Genomic DNA, 16,624 nt, shown 5'->3' on the forward strand with positions numbered 1-16,624 from the left:
AGTCAGGTAATCCAATATATAAGAATAAAGGAGAAAAGATAGAAATAGAGTAATTTGGTTTAATAATAATAATAATAATAATAATAATAATAATTCATTATCTGCCCTTTCTCAGCAGGTCCCGGGAACATCACAACAATTCAAGATGCAGAATTAAAAACAGTTAAAACAAATTGCAGTCACAGAAATAGGATGGGCTCTGAAATTACACATCTCAGGTGTCAAACCCCAGGGGTTAAAGCCGATTGGTAGCATTTGGTGAAAGCTGTATAGTGAAGGTTCCACAAGCACCTCTGTGGCATTGGAATTCCACAGCTTATGAGCTGCCACAGATAATGCCCTCTTCCAGGCAGCACCCACCACTCCAAACTTCTGAGAGATACTGCTAATCTTAACCCTTGAGAGGCTGTAGGGAAGGGGGTGGGTCTCTCAAACATTTGAGGCCTAAGTCATTTAGAGCTTTGAACATTGGTGTGAGCACCTTGAAATGTGCATGGAAACAAACTGTCAGCCAGTGGCGCTGACTTGGGTGTGGGTGCCCAGCACTCAGAGCACCATGACATTGTAACGTACATAACGTCACAAGGTTGTGGTGCGGGTGTGTGCTTTGATGCTGTTGGGGCCTGCTGTGGCCATGGATGCAGCCCGGAAGCACAACTGTGACTGCAGCAGGCCCTAGGAGACCCCCCAGCACAGATGCAAGCCCTGACCTGGTCGGTGCCACGGTGCCAGGCCCCACAGCATGCACCCTGCGGTATGGAAAGTGTAAGAAAAATAACATTGGACCCTGCTATAGGGAAAGGTAAAGGGACCCCTGACCATTAGGTCCAGTCGTGACCGACTCTGGGGTTGCGCGCTCATCTCGCATTATTGGCCGAGGGAGCCGGCGTATAGCTTCCAGGTCATGTGGCCAGCATGACAAAGCCGCTTCTGGCAAACCAGAGCAGCACATGGAAACGCCATTTACCTTCCCGCTGTAGCGGTTCCTATTTATCTACTTGCATTTTGACGTGCTTTCGAACTGCTAGGTTGGCAGGAGCTGGGACCAAGCAACGGGAGCTCACCCCGTCACAGGGATTCGAACCGCCGACCTTCTGATCAGCAAGCCCTAGGCTCAGTGGTTTAACCACAGCGCCACCTGGGTCCCATGGACCCTGCTATAGAACAAAATAAAAGAGTGTTGGTAAGTGATGAGTTTAATGTATGTGTAACATCTACTGTTATTAAAGCAAATGCAAAACCAAAAATTATTTGAGAAAGCTGAGTTGTTATTGGGGGGGGGGAGGTTAGATGAAAATCTTGCATTTGAAAACTTCATGAAACAAATTATGTCACCTGAATTTGCAGAGGCTGATTCATTTAAAAAGAAGAAGAAAAATTAAAACTCTCCAGCAGGTCAGTGTTTCCCAGTTGTCAGTGCTCATAGTACATTTTTAAAGAGTTGCCTTGAGAGCCTCTTTAAACCTCTTTTGTTGTCCACCAGTATTTCACTTTCCATTCTTAAGTTGGGAATAGGATAGTTGCTTTGGAAGATAATAACCAGGGATCCGGACAACATGTATATAACCTTTCCCCATGCCTTTGAGAGCCCACTACCCTATATGTGTTTTACTGAAGCATTTCCCCACAAAACTGATGAATTTAAAGCCTCAACAAAATCACAACCCAGTCAGATGGGTGGCATATAAATAATACATTCTATCTATCTATCTATCTATCTATCTATCTATCTATCTATCTATCTATCTATCTATCATACCCAATTTGGATATAATGCTAAACCAAGACTTGTTGTTTCCACTCTTGCTAGGGGAGGAGTGAAATGATAGCATTCTGCTCATTCATTGTAAGATGCTATGGCTCACTGTGTTATGTGAATTGGCAGAGATAGAGACTGCACAAATATGTTGGGAATCCAATTCTTTTATTTCTCGGCATCAACATGCTCAATGTCAAGACATTGTCTCACTATATACAACATAAGGAGCACACTTTGTATACAACGCAACCAGAAATTTTAACTCTCAAAAAAGTTAGCAAAACAATAAATAGGGATCAATTTTACATCTGGTATTTATGCCCTTATATACAGACTTGATGGCATGGACTAATAAGCATTTGTTAGAATGATAAAGAACACAGGGTAACTAATTCCAAAGGCATGGAGAGAGACATCTCCTATTTTTGTAGTCCAGGAACCGGTTAAGTCATTAAAGAAAACGACTCCACAAAACCCATGCAGACACCATTTCAGATGCTGAAACCGAAACTAAGAAAAATAAAATAAAAGCTTTGGGACAATTTTCCTAAATTAAGATGATTGCTCTGCTGGAGAGGCATCTGTGTGTGCACAAGCAAGGTTGGACTTGCATTGCATGAGTCAACAAAGGACTATGAAGCATTGTACTGTGGTGCTGTGAACTTTCACTGAAGCTCCTGTTAAGAGTCTCTTGCTCCTTTGTTCAAAATGGTCCTAAGGCTGTGTCTAACCTGAAATGCCACCTTTGAGAAAAACAAAACAAAACCCGTGTGCTATTTTAGACTTGTTAGCATTTTAAGACTGAAGAACTGGCCCAAGCTGGCTACAAGCTATATAAATACAGTGCCCACAACTATGACAAACTGTTATTTTAAAAACTGAAGAGTCAAGTCTGCCAGGATCCTCCTAAAACTTACTTTTGAAATTTGCCTACCTCTTGACAAGCAAGAATTTTAAATCTCCAAAACTAAAGCTAGTCAAGAGAAAGACAAATGTTCCAGTAGTAATCAAAGGGCAATGTATGCATTGGCGTTCCAATTGGTTGATTGTAACTATCACATTTCTTCATTAGATGATGCAATCACTGTATTTCAGACACAATTTGCATGCCCAGTGTGTGTTTTCTGATAACACCACAATTGTGGAGTCACTCACTCAAGACAGGTGAGCATTTGGGTGGAGATTCCTTCCTTTGGCAATGACCATTACAACAATGTATTGATTAGAAATGAAACCACCGATCTATTCCTAATCCAGCAGAGAGTTAGGAATACATTATGTATGAAAAGAATCAAATCAGCTCCAATCCTTATGCCTATATAAGTGGGCTGAACCAAACTATGAACAAAAAAACTCTTCTTTCCCCATTTCCATTTTTTCTTTATCCAAGTTTGTGTTCCATATTCATACTAAATTTTTCCTACAGCTGACATTTAGCTGAAATTGTCAGGGTAGTTTTCATGTGTGTGTGTGAGAGAGAGAGCAGTACAGCCTATAGCAATTTAGCACAATCAGTAAGGCTAAAGAGTGTCCAATTGCAAATCCTGTTATGACAAATTATTATTTCGAGCATTGGAGTATTTCACAACAACCAACACAGTTTTTTAGAATACAAGTCGCACAGTTAGTGTCATGTTTAATTTAAAGACTTACAAAATACATACAGTAACAGATATCTCCAGCAGTTGTCACACAATATACTTAGTTACAAAAGAAACAGTATTAACAATATTATGTGTATGGTAGTGGCACCACTTCATAAATAAGAGATTGGAAAAATAACCTGGTACCAACTAAATATCTGGAATGATGAACAAGGAAAAACTTTTCTTTCTTTTAAACTCAAAACAGGTACAGTCCAGGATCTGTTCTGGAGCCCCAGACGCTCAACAAAGCACTGCTCTGCACAAACCCGGTACTTCCGGGTTTGCAGCGGACATTGGACGAAATGGACCCTAAACGGGGCGGACTAAAAATGAGGTACCACTGTACAACTAAAGCAAGGGTAAAAATGCACCAAGCTGCTGACACTACTGTAACTCTATTGCGTAAACACCCTGTAAATCGTCACTTGGTAATCGGCAATGCAGCAGTTCATGACATCCTTCACAAAATTTATTGTTCCTCCACTGAAACACTGAAGGGATGAAGCCCAAGGTAGCTTTCTAAAACGTTCCCAGACTCAGCTGCTTTATCCAAAAACCAGTTTGGCCAGATGATTTAGGGTCACGAATGCAAGAAAGACCTAGCATGTTTTGTTCACGATACTACATTTAAGACTACTGATGATGTCACAGGGTTTCATTTTTCAGTTCTGTCTGCCACACCCATCCAACAGCAACTGTTCTCACTGAAAGTCATCGCAACCTAATTTAAGGGGGATGAAAGATTCAAGAGTAAAAAGAGAGTGGGGGTTGACAATGTCCACTCAGACTAGAAATGGCGTCAGGCAGGGAGAACGAGTAGTGTTAGTAATTGATGCAAGTGCTGGGGTAAATAATCAAAGTGGTGGGCACTTGATGTAGAATGCTTGGTGCAACTTCAGTCTAAAGGATTTCTCAGTCTTTGCTCTCTAAACCAAAACACGTCCCATCACCACCTAAGGTCTACAACAGTTCATCTTTGTATAACAATATGGAGAAAAGCCTATGCACATGAAGTACATGCTGAAGAAATTAATAAGTTATTTGCACATATGTGGTAGGGGATACTTAAGACAGAAGGGGATTCAGAGCATCCCAAGAACTTTCAGCTACCAAAATAAGTCTGCAATGGCGCAAAGGCAGAACAACACAAGAGGCAAATGGAAGCAAAACAGGTCTATCAGGATGTGGAATCCTGGTCATCTACTCACAACAGGGCTATTCTGGTTAAAATTCAGTCACACACAAAACCTTTTCCAGTCAATTCAGTTCATTTTAAACACACCATATATCCTCAACAGCTTCACCTGCATAATGCCCGAAGCAGGATTAGTACTGGTAACATTGACAAATTTACAGTCACAATCTAGTTTAGATTGAACATATTATACATGTAACAGATGAGATAAAAGCAAATCAAGGGAAACAAATGTATTTCTTGTTGTCTCCAAGACACAAGTGTAGCCCTTTATAGCTACTTCTGTGTCAACCAAACCATCAAAACTCTTCTGTGATCTCCAGAAACGAGAATCTGCATATTTGGGCCAAGTATTAAGCCACACACTAATCTTTATTGCAGTCCCACCACTGTCAGAGTCTACTGGAGCAACGACTCGATCACGGCGCCTGATTTGGCAGAACGTTTTCTGTTTGGAGAGGAGAAAGAAAGTTATATGAAGAGAGAAATTAATGCTGTCAAATCAAAGTGCACATAACAGATAACAAAATCTAGAAACCGGGCTGATTTCAGGAGGAAGCTAAGATGCCCTCATTTTAGGTATGCACATGGTGACAACAAAACATTTAAAAGGTGCTTACTCTGACATGTTTTTAAAAATGTTAAAAACATGTTAAACATGTCTAAATTTTGTCATAATCAATAGCAATCATGGATTCAAGTCAATGAGAGGAGAGAGTTCAGGGGCAGGGGCGGGAGTATAATTTGCCGTAGACTAATCTAATATACTTTTAGGGAAGCAATGTCCCTAAATACAGCTTTAAGTTCAGTACTGCCCTGGGCTAAAAATATATCCTCTTGAGAGAGAAAAGATTCTAGCCCACTTGTAAACTTGTGGGTGACTTCAATTCTCCTAGTTGCAATCGCACTCCAGTTGAGAGCTACTTTTATTTATTTCACTTCTATAATCTTTCACTGCTTCCCCAAGCAGAGTGAATGTTGACAACATAAACAAACTGAATCCTTTGGCCCTGGTATGCACACAGCAAGGACACCCCCAATTTTGCAGTTTTAGGACAGCTTCAGACATGCAACAGGGACATTGAGTTTTTATTTGGCATTGAATAGAATGGGGGTGATGACAAAGTTTCAAGATGGTGCAAAACACAATATCCTATAGCACTCTTACCTTCTGCCAGTTTTGGGTCTTGATCGGCCTTTGGAAGTCCTTGGTCTCTCTAGTTTCAACAATGACTGTCTCAGGCTTTCTTCTGTATAGGCTAGATATACATGGGATAGGTCCACCTCAAAGGGCTGAGGAGGGTAAAACAGACACTGTGAGTGGACATTTGTGGGTCATACCGAAGCATAGCATCAAAGTTGAAGGAAATTATACAAAAAATGCAAGTGTAGAAAGCTGGAAAAGTGTGGACTGCAGCAGCCTATGTTTGCAAAGGATCACTTACATCTTTTTCCTTTTTATCTGGAATGGGAGTCTGTTTTCTCATATTATTTCCGGTATATGCCACACATTTCTTAAAAGAAAAAAGAAGAAGATAAGGAAGGAAATTAGATATTGTACCAAGTAACCACACTGCTGGGAAGTCTTTTGCTTCCTTTGTCACAAGGAGGGCAATCTCGGCAATTTGAAAAGAGGCAGGTTTTGTCCTCAATTTGCCCAGCAGAAGCATTTTAAGGGTGCAATCCTGGCATGTTTATTTGGCAATGAGACGCACCAAAATCAGTGAAGTCAGCGTTTATTCATTTTATTTTATTAATTACATTTTTATACCATCCTTCATCTGAGGATCACAGGGCAGTTTACAGTATAAAAACACCCACCCCACACAGATAGATTTGTTGAAATAGGCCATAGATTGGAAAGGCCTGGGAGAAGAGAAGTGTTTTGCCTGGTGCCTAAAGATATGTAATGAAGGCGCCAGTTGAGCTTCCCTGGCAAAAGCATTCCACAAGCGGATGTAAGACACAGATATTCCATCTCATGGAAAGAGTGGACCACGTATTCTAAACTGGATAATGAAAAACTGACACAGGTAGGTTACTGCTTTTGTGCCTAGCAACACAACATGGGAAGTCCTGATAAAAAAGGGGGTATAACATAAAGATCAAGGTCCTTTAGGTTGTCCTAATGTTGCCCCAGTAGCAGCTGGCAGGGCAACGGAGCTTACCTGACCTCCCATCACCAGCGCTGCTGTGGCTTACTGGAGAGGGATGAAGTTGGTGCAGTGCAAATGCACTGATGGAAGCCCTGAGTAACTGTGCCAGTGGTTTAGCACTGTACGGACCTTGCTGTCCTTCCACATCCCAGTAAGCCACACCAACAGGTGCAGTGACAGGTGGCTAGGGATGTGCCACCCTGTTTCACATCATTGTTCCCATGCATTGCAGCTTTGCTTACGTACCAGCTGCCATTCTCCAATATCTTCATTCCAGTGAACGTAGTTTTCAATCATTTCCTGGAAAGAAAAATCAGAAGAGAAGGGGGGAAAGTAACACAGGTGCATGACCTCTGAGATCAGGGCTGTATTTAGTATATGCGGTGCCGGGGTGCAAAAAAACTACATCCCCAAGTTGTTGAGCTTTTGGGGGGGCACGCAACTCTCTCCCATGCTGCTGCAGGTGGAGGGAGGAGGAGAGCAATCCCCGCAGAGGCTTGGGAGGGAAGCTGTGCGCCTCGTGTGAGCAGCATGCGTGTGTGTGCTGGGCGGGCCTCTCGACGGCCCACCAATCCCAGGCATGCAGGAGGGCGTAGCCGGCCAGCTGCCTCAGCGCCCACAGCAGAAAACCCTGCAGCACTCTGACGGGCTCTGCTCCTCTCAGCAGCGGCTGTCGGCTGGCCTGGCTCTTCAATCCCCGGCCTCCAAATCTCGGCCCCGGACTCGCAGCCCGGCGCCCGGGTGCCCCGCACCCCTAGTGCCTATGGGTAAGCCGGCCCTGTCTGAGATCCAGACACAACAAGGGCAGCTTGGGAAACTACACTAGGGGAGGTGCAAGCACACAGCTTCTGTTAATGTAACAACTGGTCCAGACGGTAAAAAAGGCCACTTCTGGGGCCATTATTGCTGAATCTCTCGATATAAATACAGGGCTCCTTCAATTATTGTACCTGATAATCCTGAGGTATAAAGTTGTCAATGATAAGCATTTGAAGACGAAGCTCCCTGCTGAGCTGTCGAATGTTCTCCAATAAGCCTTCAATTTCTCTCTGATGTTCTTGTTGCAAATCGGCCATCTGTGAATACCAATGATAAAGCAAGCCATCAGGAAGCTACAACCAGGATCACCCACTAAGAAACGGAATATTCAAGCTATGTGTAAAGATAATCGTGATTATCCCATGCCAAACCTGGCATCATACTTAAAGAGTGTTTTCATGCTCAGTTCATTCTAAGAGAATGAACTTGTACCTGTCAAAGCCCCTTCCATCTGATGGTTTTTAAAAATGAACAGGCCCCAACCCAGCATTAATTTATTTTCATCTTCTCCATTATTCTTCCCACTCATTTTAAGAGCTTAATTAATTTTAACCATTTGGTGGAAAGTAACTCCAGCAAATTAAAATGACCAGTTAAGGAAGTTAAGGAAACCTCCTTTTTATTTCTGAGCCACTTTCAATTAAAAGGACATTCAAATCAGCTCACAGAAGAATAAGGAAAACAATGATGAAGCCAACAGGCTCTTTCATATTGACCCAAGCATGGAGGCTTATGCTGATGTCTTAACAGATTTCAAAATCAACAGAAATAGTGCTCACTTCCTTGGTCTTTCAGACCCAAAGCCAGATTTGGAGGATGAAGGGACCAACGAAGATGTCCCATGTTGTCTGGATCTCATATGGTCTTATAAAGCATCCAAGCATACTGTATTGCTAGAGAAATTTTCAGAAGGAACTATGGAGAGGGACCCTCTTCTAGCGCCCTTTCCCATCCTTAGAGGTGTAAGCACAAGATGTATGCACATTTGTGTCAGTGTGTGTAGGAGAGTGCTGCAGGGTTGAGTGGGGCATGGGGGGGGGACATACACACATGGTTGTGCGTTGTGACCCCCCACAACAGTTTCTCATTTTCAAAATGTGTCTAGAAGCCTATAAAGATTGACAATCCCTCACCTAACCATTGCACCATTCTGTTACAGTAGCACCTCGGCTTACGTTACCCTTGGGTAATGTAAACTTCGGGTTGCAAAAGCGGCAAATGCAGAAGTGTTTCGCTGCGCACGCATGTGCAGAAGCGCTCTACGGTGGCATGCGCATGTGCAGAAGCGGTCCCTCCAGTTGCGGAAACGGACTAGAGCTCCAGAACAGATCCCATCCGCAACCGGAGGTACCACTGTATATCCCATAGCTAGAGAAACAGGCATTGCTTACATTATCCACCAGGTGGCTCCCTTAGCAAACACTGAAGCCCTGGTAAATTTTCACTTCAAAATTTAGTTACTGCCATAGGCTTAAAAAATTTTTTGATTACTTTTGAACTGCTTCTCAGAACTTCACCAAACCAATGAAAGTGCATTTTCTTTGACAAGCCTGAATAAAGTCCACCAGTAGTTTTCATCAAAATCAGGGGGGAATATATATAATATATATATACTGGTATAATATAATATACTGGTATAATAAACATGGCAGTAAAAAGGGTTCATCTTCAGCTTGCTTAAGCTGGCTTTCCTGTGGAAATTTTAATTGAATCAATTTGAAATTCAGCTCATTCATGGACCTCATCAGGCAGATTATGTATGCCAAGTTTCAAGTTATTAGCTCAACATGTGCCTTTTTCATAAGCTATTTATTATTGAAGGTTACAAATGGCAGAGCATTTTGTCGTGCTGCACGCTTTTGCTAAAGGGGCACTCAGAGGATAATAAAACTTAAGCAGAAGAAGAATAAACTGAAATAAAATCAATGTAATAGCAAAAGACTTATAAAAACAGTTAAAAGCTAACAAAACATTAAATAAGAGTCAATGAAATCATTAAAAACCTGAGAGAAGAAAAAAGCTTTACTTGACTTCTAAAACAAAAAGATGGGTGGTAACTCTTGTACCAGTGAGGGAAAAGCATTTCACAGATGAGACATAACCACTGAGAAGGCCCTCTCCCCAGTTGCCACCAACCTTATCTCACCTGGCAAGGGAAATTAAGCGATCTCTTTCCAATATTTTTTTAAATGCTTATTTTAGCATGTAAGGCACACTGCACACTGATAAGTGTACATTGTTAGCATATACTAACAGTATATGTGTTCACTTACGTAAACAACCAAATACTCCGGAATAGCCATATGACTTTCACACACTCCATGCTATTTCCTTCTGTAGTTCCTCCTTACTCCCAACATGTGAGCAACCCCACCGTTTCTTTGTACAAGGGTCAAGGGCCATTTGCATGTTCATATCTGCCTTCAACATGGCTCAGGAACAGGGTTGTTCCATTCCTTTTACATGGGAACAAGTGTGAAGACTTTATGACACTGACCTCTGACTTGGCTGCCATTAGCATTGTCCAGACTTTTTTCAGCTTCTTGGTCTTCCCTTGTGCTTCCTCCTGGAGGCTGGTGTACTTTTCCTCAATGTCCAAACGCTCTTGCTGTTTGCAAATTATTAAAAATGCCACAAGTTAGCCAGAATTGTCCAAACTGATGTGCTGGTGGGAGGGTGCTATTCAGTCCTGGCTTTTGGGGATGATTCACATAACAAGTGTATGTAGGGATCCTATGTAATGGCTGCCTCACAGCACCACCTCACCTCCATTTTGTCCCCACACCATCACTTTGGTTCAAAAGTCTCCACTGGCAAGTTGTTGTTATTCATTAAATTTGTGTACTGCTCTTCATCATAAAGCAGTTTACAGCATAAAAATACAAAATGAGAACACAAAATGCATAACAAAAACAAACCAATAACCACCTTCCACAAACCCATTTAAAAGACCATGGAATGCTTAAGCAGCCAAGGAGAGAAAAAAGGTGTCACTCTTTATTGCTAGCTTTCCAGCTTCTACCTCCTCAAGCCCTGCAAATTCACTGTGCAGCCTTCTTTCAGCTTCCTGTTCTCTTATTCCCCATTCCTCTCTATCCTTCCCTTCTCTGGGACGGCCTTTATGGAAGTGAACCACTATTCTTTTTCTCTCTCTGTAAAGCTCTGACCCCATTTCTGTGGCTCCCACTCGAGTGCCTCATGAGGAACTCTGCTACCTGTACTAAAGTTCTTGCAGTGATGCATGCTGAGCTCCTGTGCATTTTAGTTTCTGGGCCCAGTTCTACAGCCAGGGCATGTAGCGGGAAAGGCTTCTCCTGGCACTAGAGCCAAATTCTCTCCAATCATTTGTAATCTGGACAAGCTTATTCCCTCAACATGGACAGGAATATTTCAGACACCAAACAGAAACACATATCTTGAGCAAGTGTGATAGCACACTAAAGCAGAAGATATCTAATCTTTCAGGGATCACCATGTTCTACAAACGTAGATACCATCTCCTGCCTCTCATTTCAGATGTGCCTTCGTCTCTCCCGCACATGCACAATATGCAGGTAAGGAACAGTATTGTGAATGCCTTTTCAAAACACAGCAATCGAACAGGGCAGCAAAGAGCTTGATCCAACCTCTTTCTCTTCCAGCTCCCTCCGGAGCTGCTCTGCTCTTTTCCTACGCTCTTCCAGCTCCATGTTGGATTCTTCTAGAAGCTTCTCCTGCTCCTCTGCTTTTGCCAGTAAGTCCACACCTCCCACGATCACTTTCTTTTCCAAGGCTGACAACTTCTCCAGGAGAGACTGATGTTCTTGCCTGGATAAAAACAGAAGGGGAGGGGGGAATCGTAAAGATTCTAAAGCTACATCCAGACCTCCAACTTCAGTTGCAGGGCCCACACACTGCATGCCTGAAATCCCAAACAGTTTCCTTTAAATCTAATAAATAAATGTAAGAAAACAAGCAACCGCTGTAGGAAGACTTAAGCCTGTTTCCTAGTGCTTGCTTAAGTTTAGCTGGGCTGAACAGGGCCTACTTTTCAATCCACTAGGGGCTGCTGTTCTCTCAAAAATCTCTGTTAGTTTGCTGTCCTGCTGTGCTCTCAAGATGTCTGCAAAGAGGGCAAGGCAGAAGGTTCTAGATCTTGTCCCCACTTCCAGTTCTCTTTATTTATTTAGCATCTTCTGTAGAACTGCGCAAATGGTGGGGGGGCGGCGGCGGGGGGAGAGCATTAGACAACAGAGGCTTTATTAAACCCTGTCAACTCTCCTTGGTACTGACTAACATCTGAACAACCCCACAGTATATCTGTGGTGCGGGGGAAGTTGTACATATTGGAGAATTGCATGTAGGCAGGGAATGCATGTTTGGAATGCATGGCCTGAAAGTCTGTAGAGGGTGGGGTGGAAAGGAAGAGAGAAAGCTTTCTTTAGCCTTTGAACAACCACAAAAGAGCAATATGAAAAATGCAACTGTATGTGTGGGGTGTATTCCAATTAAATTTGGGGTCTTTGGAGTGTGCAATTCTCCCAAAGAAGGGGCATTTTTTGAGTGTGTGACAAAGTACGCATGCCCAAAGTGTCAACGAGCTGTTGCAAGGCAATGTCTATTGTAGGTATGGCCAAACTCGGCCCTCCAGATGTTTTGGGACTACAATTCCCATCATCCCTGACACTGGTCCTGTTAGCTAGGGATGATGGGAGTTGTAGTCACAAAACATCTGGAGAGCTGAGTTTGGCCATGCCTGGTCTATTGCCACTGTGAGCAAGATGCTTCACAAGTAACTTCTATACCTTGACAGGCAAGCAGTGTGTGTGTGTGTGTGTGTGTGTGTGTGTGTGTGTGTGCATACAGTTGAAATCCTCCCACTTTGGGGACCTTGCCAAGATCCCAAATGCACTTGAAATGCCCCCAACCACATCTCAAACCAAATCTCAACATGCCCTTATCACCAATGAGCTGTGCCACCTATGAGACTGAGCTATGAAGCAGGAAGTCCTGGATTTGAATGTCACTCCTGCCATAAAATCACGATGGAGCCTTAGGCAGGCCACTTTCTCTCAGTCTGAGCTCGACAATCATACCGATTTGCTTCACAGAATTTGTTGTTGTTGTTTAGTCGTTTAGTCGTGTCCGACTCTTCATGACCCCATGGACCATAGCACGCCAGGCACTCCTGTCTTCCACTGCCTCCCGCAGTTTGGTCAAACTAAATTACAACTATGTAATTTTATACAAACGGCAAACATGATTATATTCCAATTTTAGCATTGCTCACTGTGCTTTAAGCAGGTCTTTCTCCCGCTTCTCCAGCTCTGCCCGGGCCTTGTTTCTTTCTTCTTCTTCCATATCAAGCTTTGTTTCAAGAGCCTTCCTTTCTTCATCAATCTTCGCTTGCATCTCTATCATCTTGTCAGGAGAAACTTTCTTCTTTCCTTTCAGGAGAGCCAAGTGCAGGTTTAAATAAATCAAGCCCATACATACATACATAGTCCCAATACGTGAATTATCATTTTAAAAATTAGATTAGTTATAACAAGAATTAAAGAGCCTATGGCTGCTACTATTAACTCAGAAGCTACAGGAATGCACAACTGTAAGAACAACATTCTGGTGATAGCCCTGCTCCATCTTAGTGGTTGTTTTCTAATTATTTACTAGGAGCTGAAAAATTTATCAAAATATTTGCTAATATAGTCACCCCTGGAGCATTTGCCCTAAAAATGTCCTCCAGCCATATAGCAGAATTCTAATTTATTTAGAGGCGTGAGTGATTTTTAAAAAACCCAAATAATTATCATAAAAATCATCTGCTGAGAATCAGTGACTGGAATGAAGAATTGTAACATAGGGAATAAATTGCTGATTTAGAAAAGGACAGTTGTATATCAAATTAATTGCAGAATGTTTTCTGTAACTGAATCAATTTGGAAATTACTTTAAAAGACACACAACAGCCACATGCACCTAAAGAGGCCAGTGCTTTAAAAATAATAATTAGAATGTACATAGTCAGAACAACAGAAAAATAAAAGATATATGGATGAAGGAACAAAATTAACATGACAGAAGGGGTACAAAAGCTAAAAGCAGGTTTGCAAAACCAAAAGAAAACTCTTTGCACTGTGATTCGAGGGAAGAAAAAGAAGGGTGGGGGAAAAGAATCACCACTTTGTTTGCCCCATTTTGCTCTCCCCTCTCTTGCCCCCACATCTTAGGCTATCTGGATACATCTAGACTGATCATATCTTGAAAAGGAGCAACAGTTTTATTGCTGCTGTAAGGGGAAATCCCTTAGAGACTACCCTTGCTCTTTCCCTTGGCTACATTTGGATAATGTCACACACAGAAAAGCTTTGCTCAAGTGGTGACAGATCCGTGTAGAACTGAATTGCATCTATTAACACTGTCTAAGATATTTGGGGGTGGGGGCATCTTGAATGGAGGTCTGAGAGAAAAAGCTAGGCATTCTTAACAAAATATTAAACAGTTTCAACTGTATTAGATGGAGTGCAAATCAAACACACCAACCTGATTGATCTTGCATTTTAAGAGGAAGAGGCAAACAAATCGCAGAGAGGCAGCACACGCACAAAGGAAGTGGGTGGGGAGGGAAAAAAGAAACACATTATTGGCTTGATTTGTTTTACAAAAAGAAAAAAAGAAACAAGATCTTAAGTAAAAGCATTCATCAAAATATGCTTCCATAGACAAAAAGAAAAGAAAAACCAGCAAATTAAAACTCCAAAATGCAAGATTAAATGTGATCATCACTGCCCCAAATTATACTGAAGAGTATCATTAATCTTCAGTACATTGGAGGATAACATTGTTTCTCTCAACATTATGCTAAATTCTGCTGTTCAAGCTGTAAGCCTCTCACAAAGATCATGCCCTAAGAAACATCCAAGAGGGTGATCTACTACCCTCAGTTAAAACCAGAGCATGTTGACGTAGCCAATTGCCATAAATGTCCAGTTAAGCTTACTTGGCGTTTGATCAAATTGCCAATCGGCTGTTGCATCTCACATCACCAATCACACATGTAGGAGAGTTCATAAGATTTCAATGTTAATTTCAGCTGGGAGTTGCATAGTTTCGTTTCTAGAAACTCAGGTGCTTCCATAGAGGTAAAGTGGTAAATTTTAGCTGGTGCCATCAAAGAGAAGTAGTAGCATTGGGGGGGGGGGGGAATGCAATGAAAACATGCAACATGCAAAGAACAGGAAAGGGGGAAAGAAGTCACAGCATGGGAAGAATAGTTTTTGTTAAAATCTGAAAGCCCAATCTATGCCACACGTTCCTTTCAAGCTCAAGTTTATTTTGTGGACCGAAAGTGTTCTTCAAATGAGAACATCCCGTTGTGAGTAAGAGCAGTGGTTAGAAGCAGAAGATGCAGCTCATTTGTTTCCAACTGTTAATGAAAAGTGCCTGATAAAAACCCCTTGAACCTTGTTCTACCTCATCAGCAGTTAAGAACGCACCAAAATTGACATGTCTACCTACAACAGTTAAATGCTGCAATTTAGCAGCACCAAGATACACAGTAAGTCCCACAGGTGCAGGGATTTCCCAGTCACTCCTTCTGATGTGCAGAAGGAGAAATGCCAACATATATTGTAGAAGCTGGTGGGAAGTGGTCTCTGCACAAGCAGAGCTTTTTGGCCCAGGAAAGGAGTGTGAAGTTTTTCCTTGTTTAGTGATAAGAGTTTCAGCCAGTTTGTAATCTGGAATATTACAGAACTATGCACACTTGCTTTGCAACTTTTCCAATATATCTATCTATCTATCTATCTATCTATCTATCTATCTATCTATCTAGAAAAGGATTGTTAACATCCTACTGAAATATACACGACGGTATATCAGTATAAACCTACGATTTTAGAGAACATCATCCAATGCCAAAAAAATCAACTCGTTTCCTGCCACCTTCAATGACCAGTATTGTACTAACATGCATTCTTGTGGTCCTCAGCTATTTAGCCAAAGATTAATCTCAAACAGTTCTCTCCCCACCCCACCCCCCACCACAATAAGTTTGAAGCAGCAAAGGGGAATAAAAAACATGCTTTAACTTGGGTAGGTGGGTGGGGAAGAATCCACATTTCACTCTGAACAAAACCAATGTTGTGGACAGGGAGCAAAATGCAGCATCAAAACAAAGTGCAAAGGTTATGGAAAGGCCAAAACTTCACTGGATGACCAAAGAGCTCCCACTCACTAGTGAAGGATTTATCCAGAGGTTTCTCTATGACAGAGCATGTAGAGTCTGAACTACTGCTGCTGCTACTGCCTGGAAAACAGAGAAGCGGGCCCCATGGAAAACCCAAGAAAGAAGAAACAAGATGAAAGAAACACATGCTAAGCATTAGCTCTAAAGGACAAGGAGCTCAGAGAGACTGGTTTAATGTAGCACAATCCCATTTTCATTGTCTTCCCGTGTACAGCTGCTGTGTTGCAGATGCTTGATTGACCCAGGTCATCTTAGAGGCTTAGATAAATAATAATAATCAACTGAGGCAATTGACAGTTGCCTTCGTCTCAGGGAAAGTGTGCCTCTCTCACTTCTTCTGGCAGTCAACATGGTGTTTTTCAATAAAACAGTTTCGGTGTTGGGTCACTTATTAACTGTGACTAGCAATGGATAAATGGGAAACTGAACAAGGAAGCAATCTGGAAGAAGGAAAAGGACACAGACCTTTAACATTGGAACAAAGACACCTGTGGTCTATGGCTCAAAGGGATGGAGCCAAGATTTGACCTCAAGTCAAGAATTGAGCATGTGGAGGGGGACTACACTTCTGAATTACATCTCATGAGAATGTGAAAGAATGCAATAGGCACCATATACCATCCAACAGGTTAAATAATTTCCTTCTTTGGACCATTATTTTGAGCCTTACATCCATCTTCCCCATGCCAATCCCCGTCGCAAAACTAATGAATTGCTGTGCATGTTTTCACATGTACTGTACAGGGATAACTGGTAATTTGGTTCAAACAGCACCATCACTTAATTTAGAACCTCTTTGTTCCCACAAAACTCTGGGCAGTT

The 16,624-nt window shown here is 42.1% G+C and overlaps 1 protein-coding gene across 2 annotated transcripts in view; it reads right to left on the reverse strand.

The window, feature by feature from the left end:
• Positions 1–1,913: 1,913 nt before the first annotated feature.
• KIF3A (kinesin family member 3A) overlaps positions 1,914–16,624 on the reverse strand; it is a 29,311-nt gene continuing 14,600 nt past the window's right edge. For both annotated transcript variants that reach the window (XM_060271684.1, XM_060271685.1), the window contains 8 exons: positions 12,845–13,001; positions 11,202–11,382; positions 10,073–10,183; positions 7,707–7,832; positions 7,003–7,056; positions 6,046–6,114; positions 5,769–5,893; positions 1,914–5,048 (listed from right to left, as the gene is read on the reverse strand). In XM_060271684.1, coding sequence (XP_060127667.1) covers positions 5,000–5,048; positions 5,769–5,893; positions 6,046–6,114; positions 7,003–7,056; positions 7,707–7,832; positions 10,073–10,183; positions 11,202–11,382; positions 12,845–13,001 — 872 coding nt within the window. In that variant the 3' untranslated portion in view covers positions 1,914–4,999. The remainder of the gene's footprint in view (positions 5,049–5,768; positions 5,894–6,045; positions 6,115–7,002; positions 7,057–7,706; positions 7,833–10,072; positions 10,184–11,201; positions 11,383–12,844; positions 13,002–16,624) is intronic.

The sequence above is a fragment of the Zootoca vivipara genome, chromosome 2 (assembly GCF_963506605.1).
Source record: "Zootoca vivipara chromosome 2, rZooViv1.1, whole genome shotgun sequence".
NCBI lineage: Eukaryota > Metazoa > Chordata > Lepidosauria > Squamata > Lacertidae > Zootoca > Zootoca vivipara.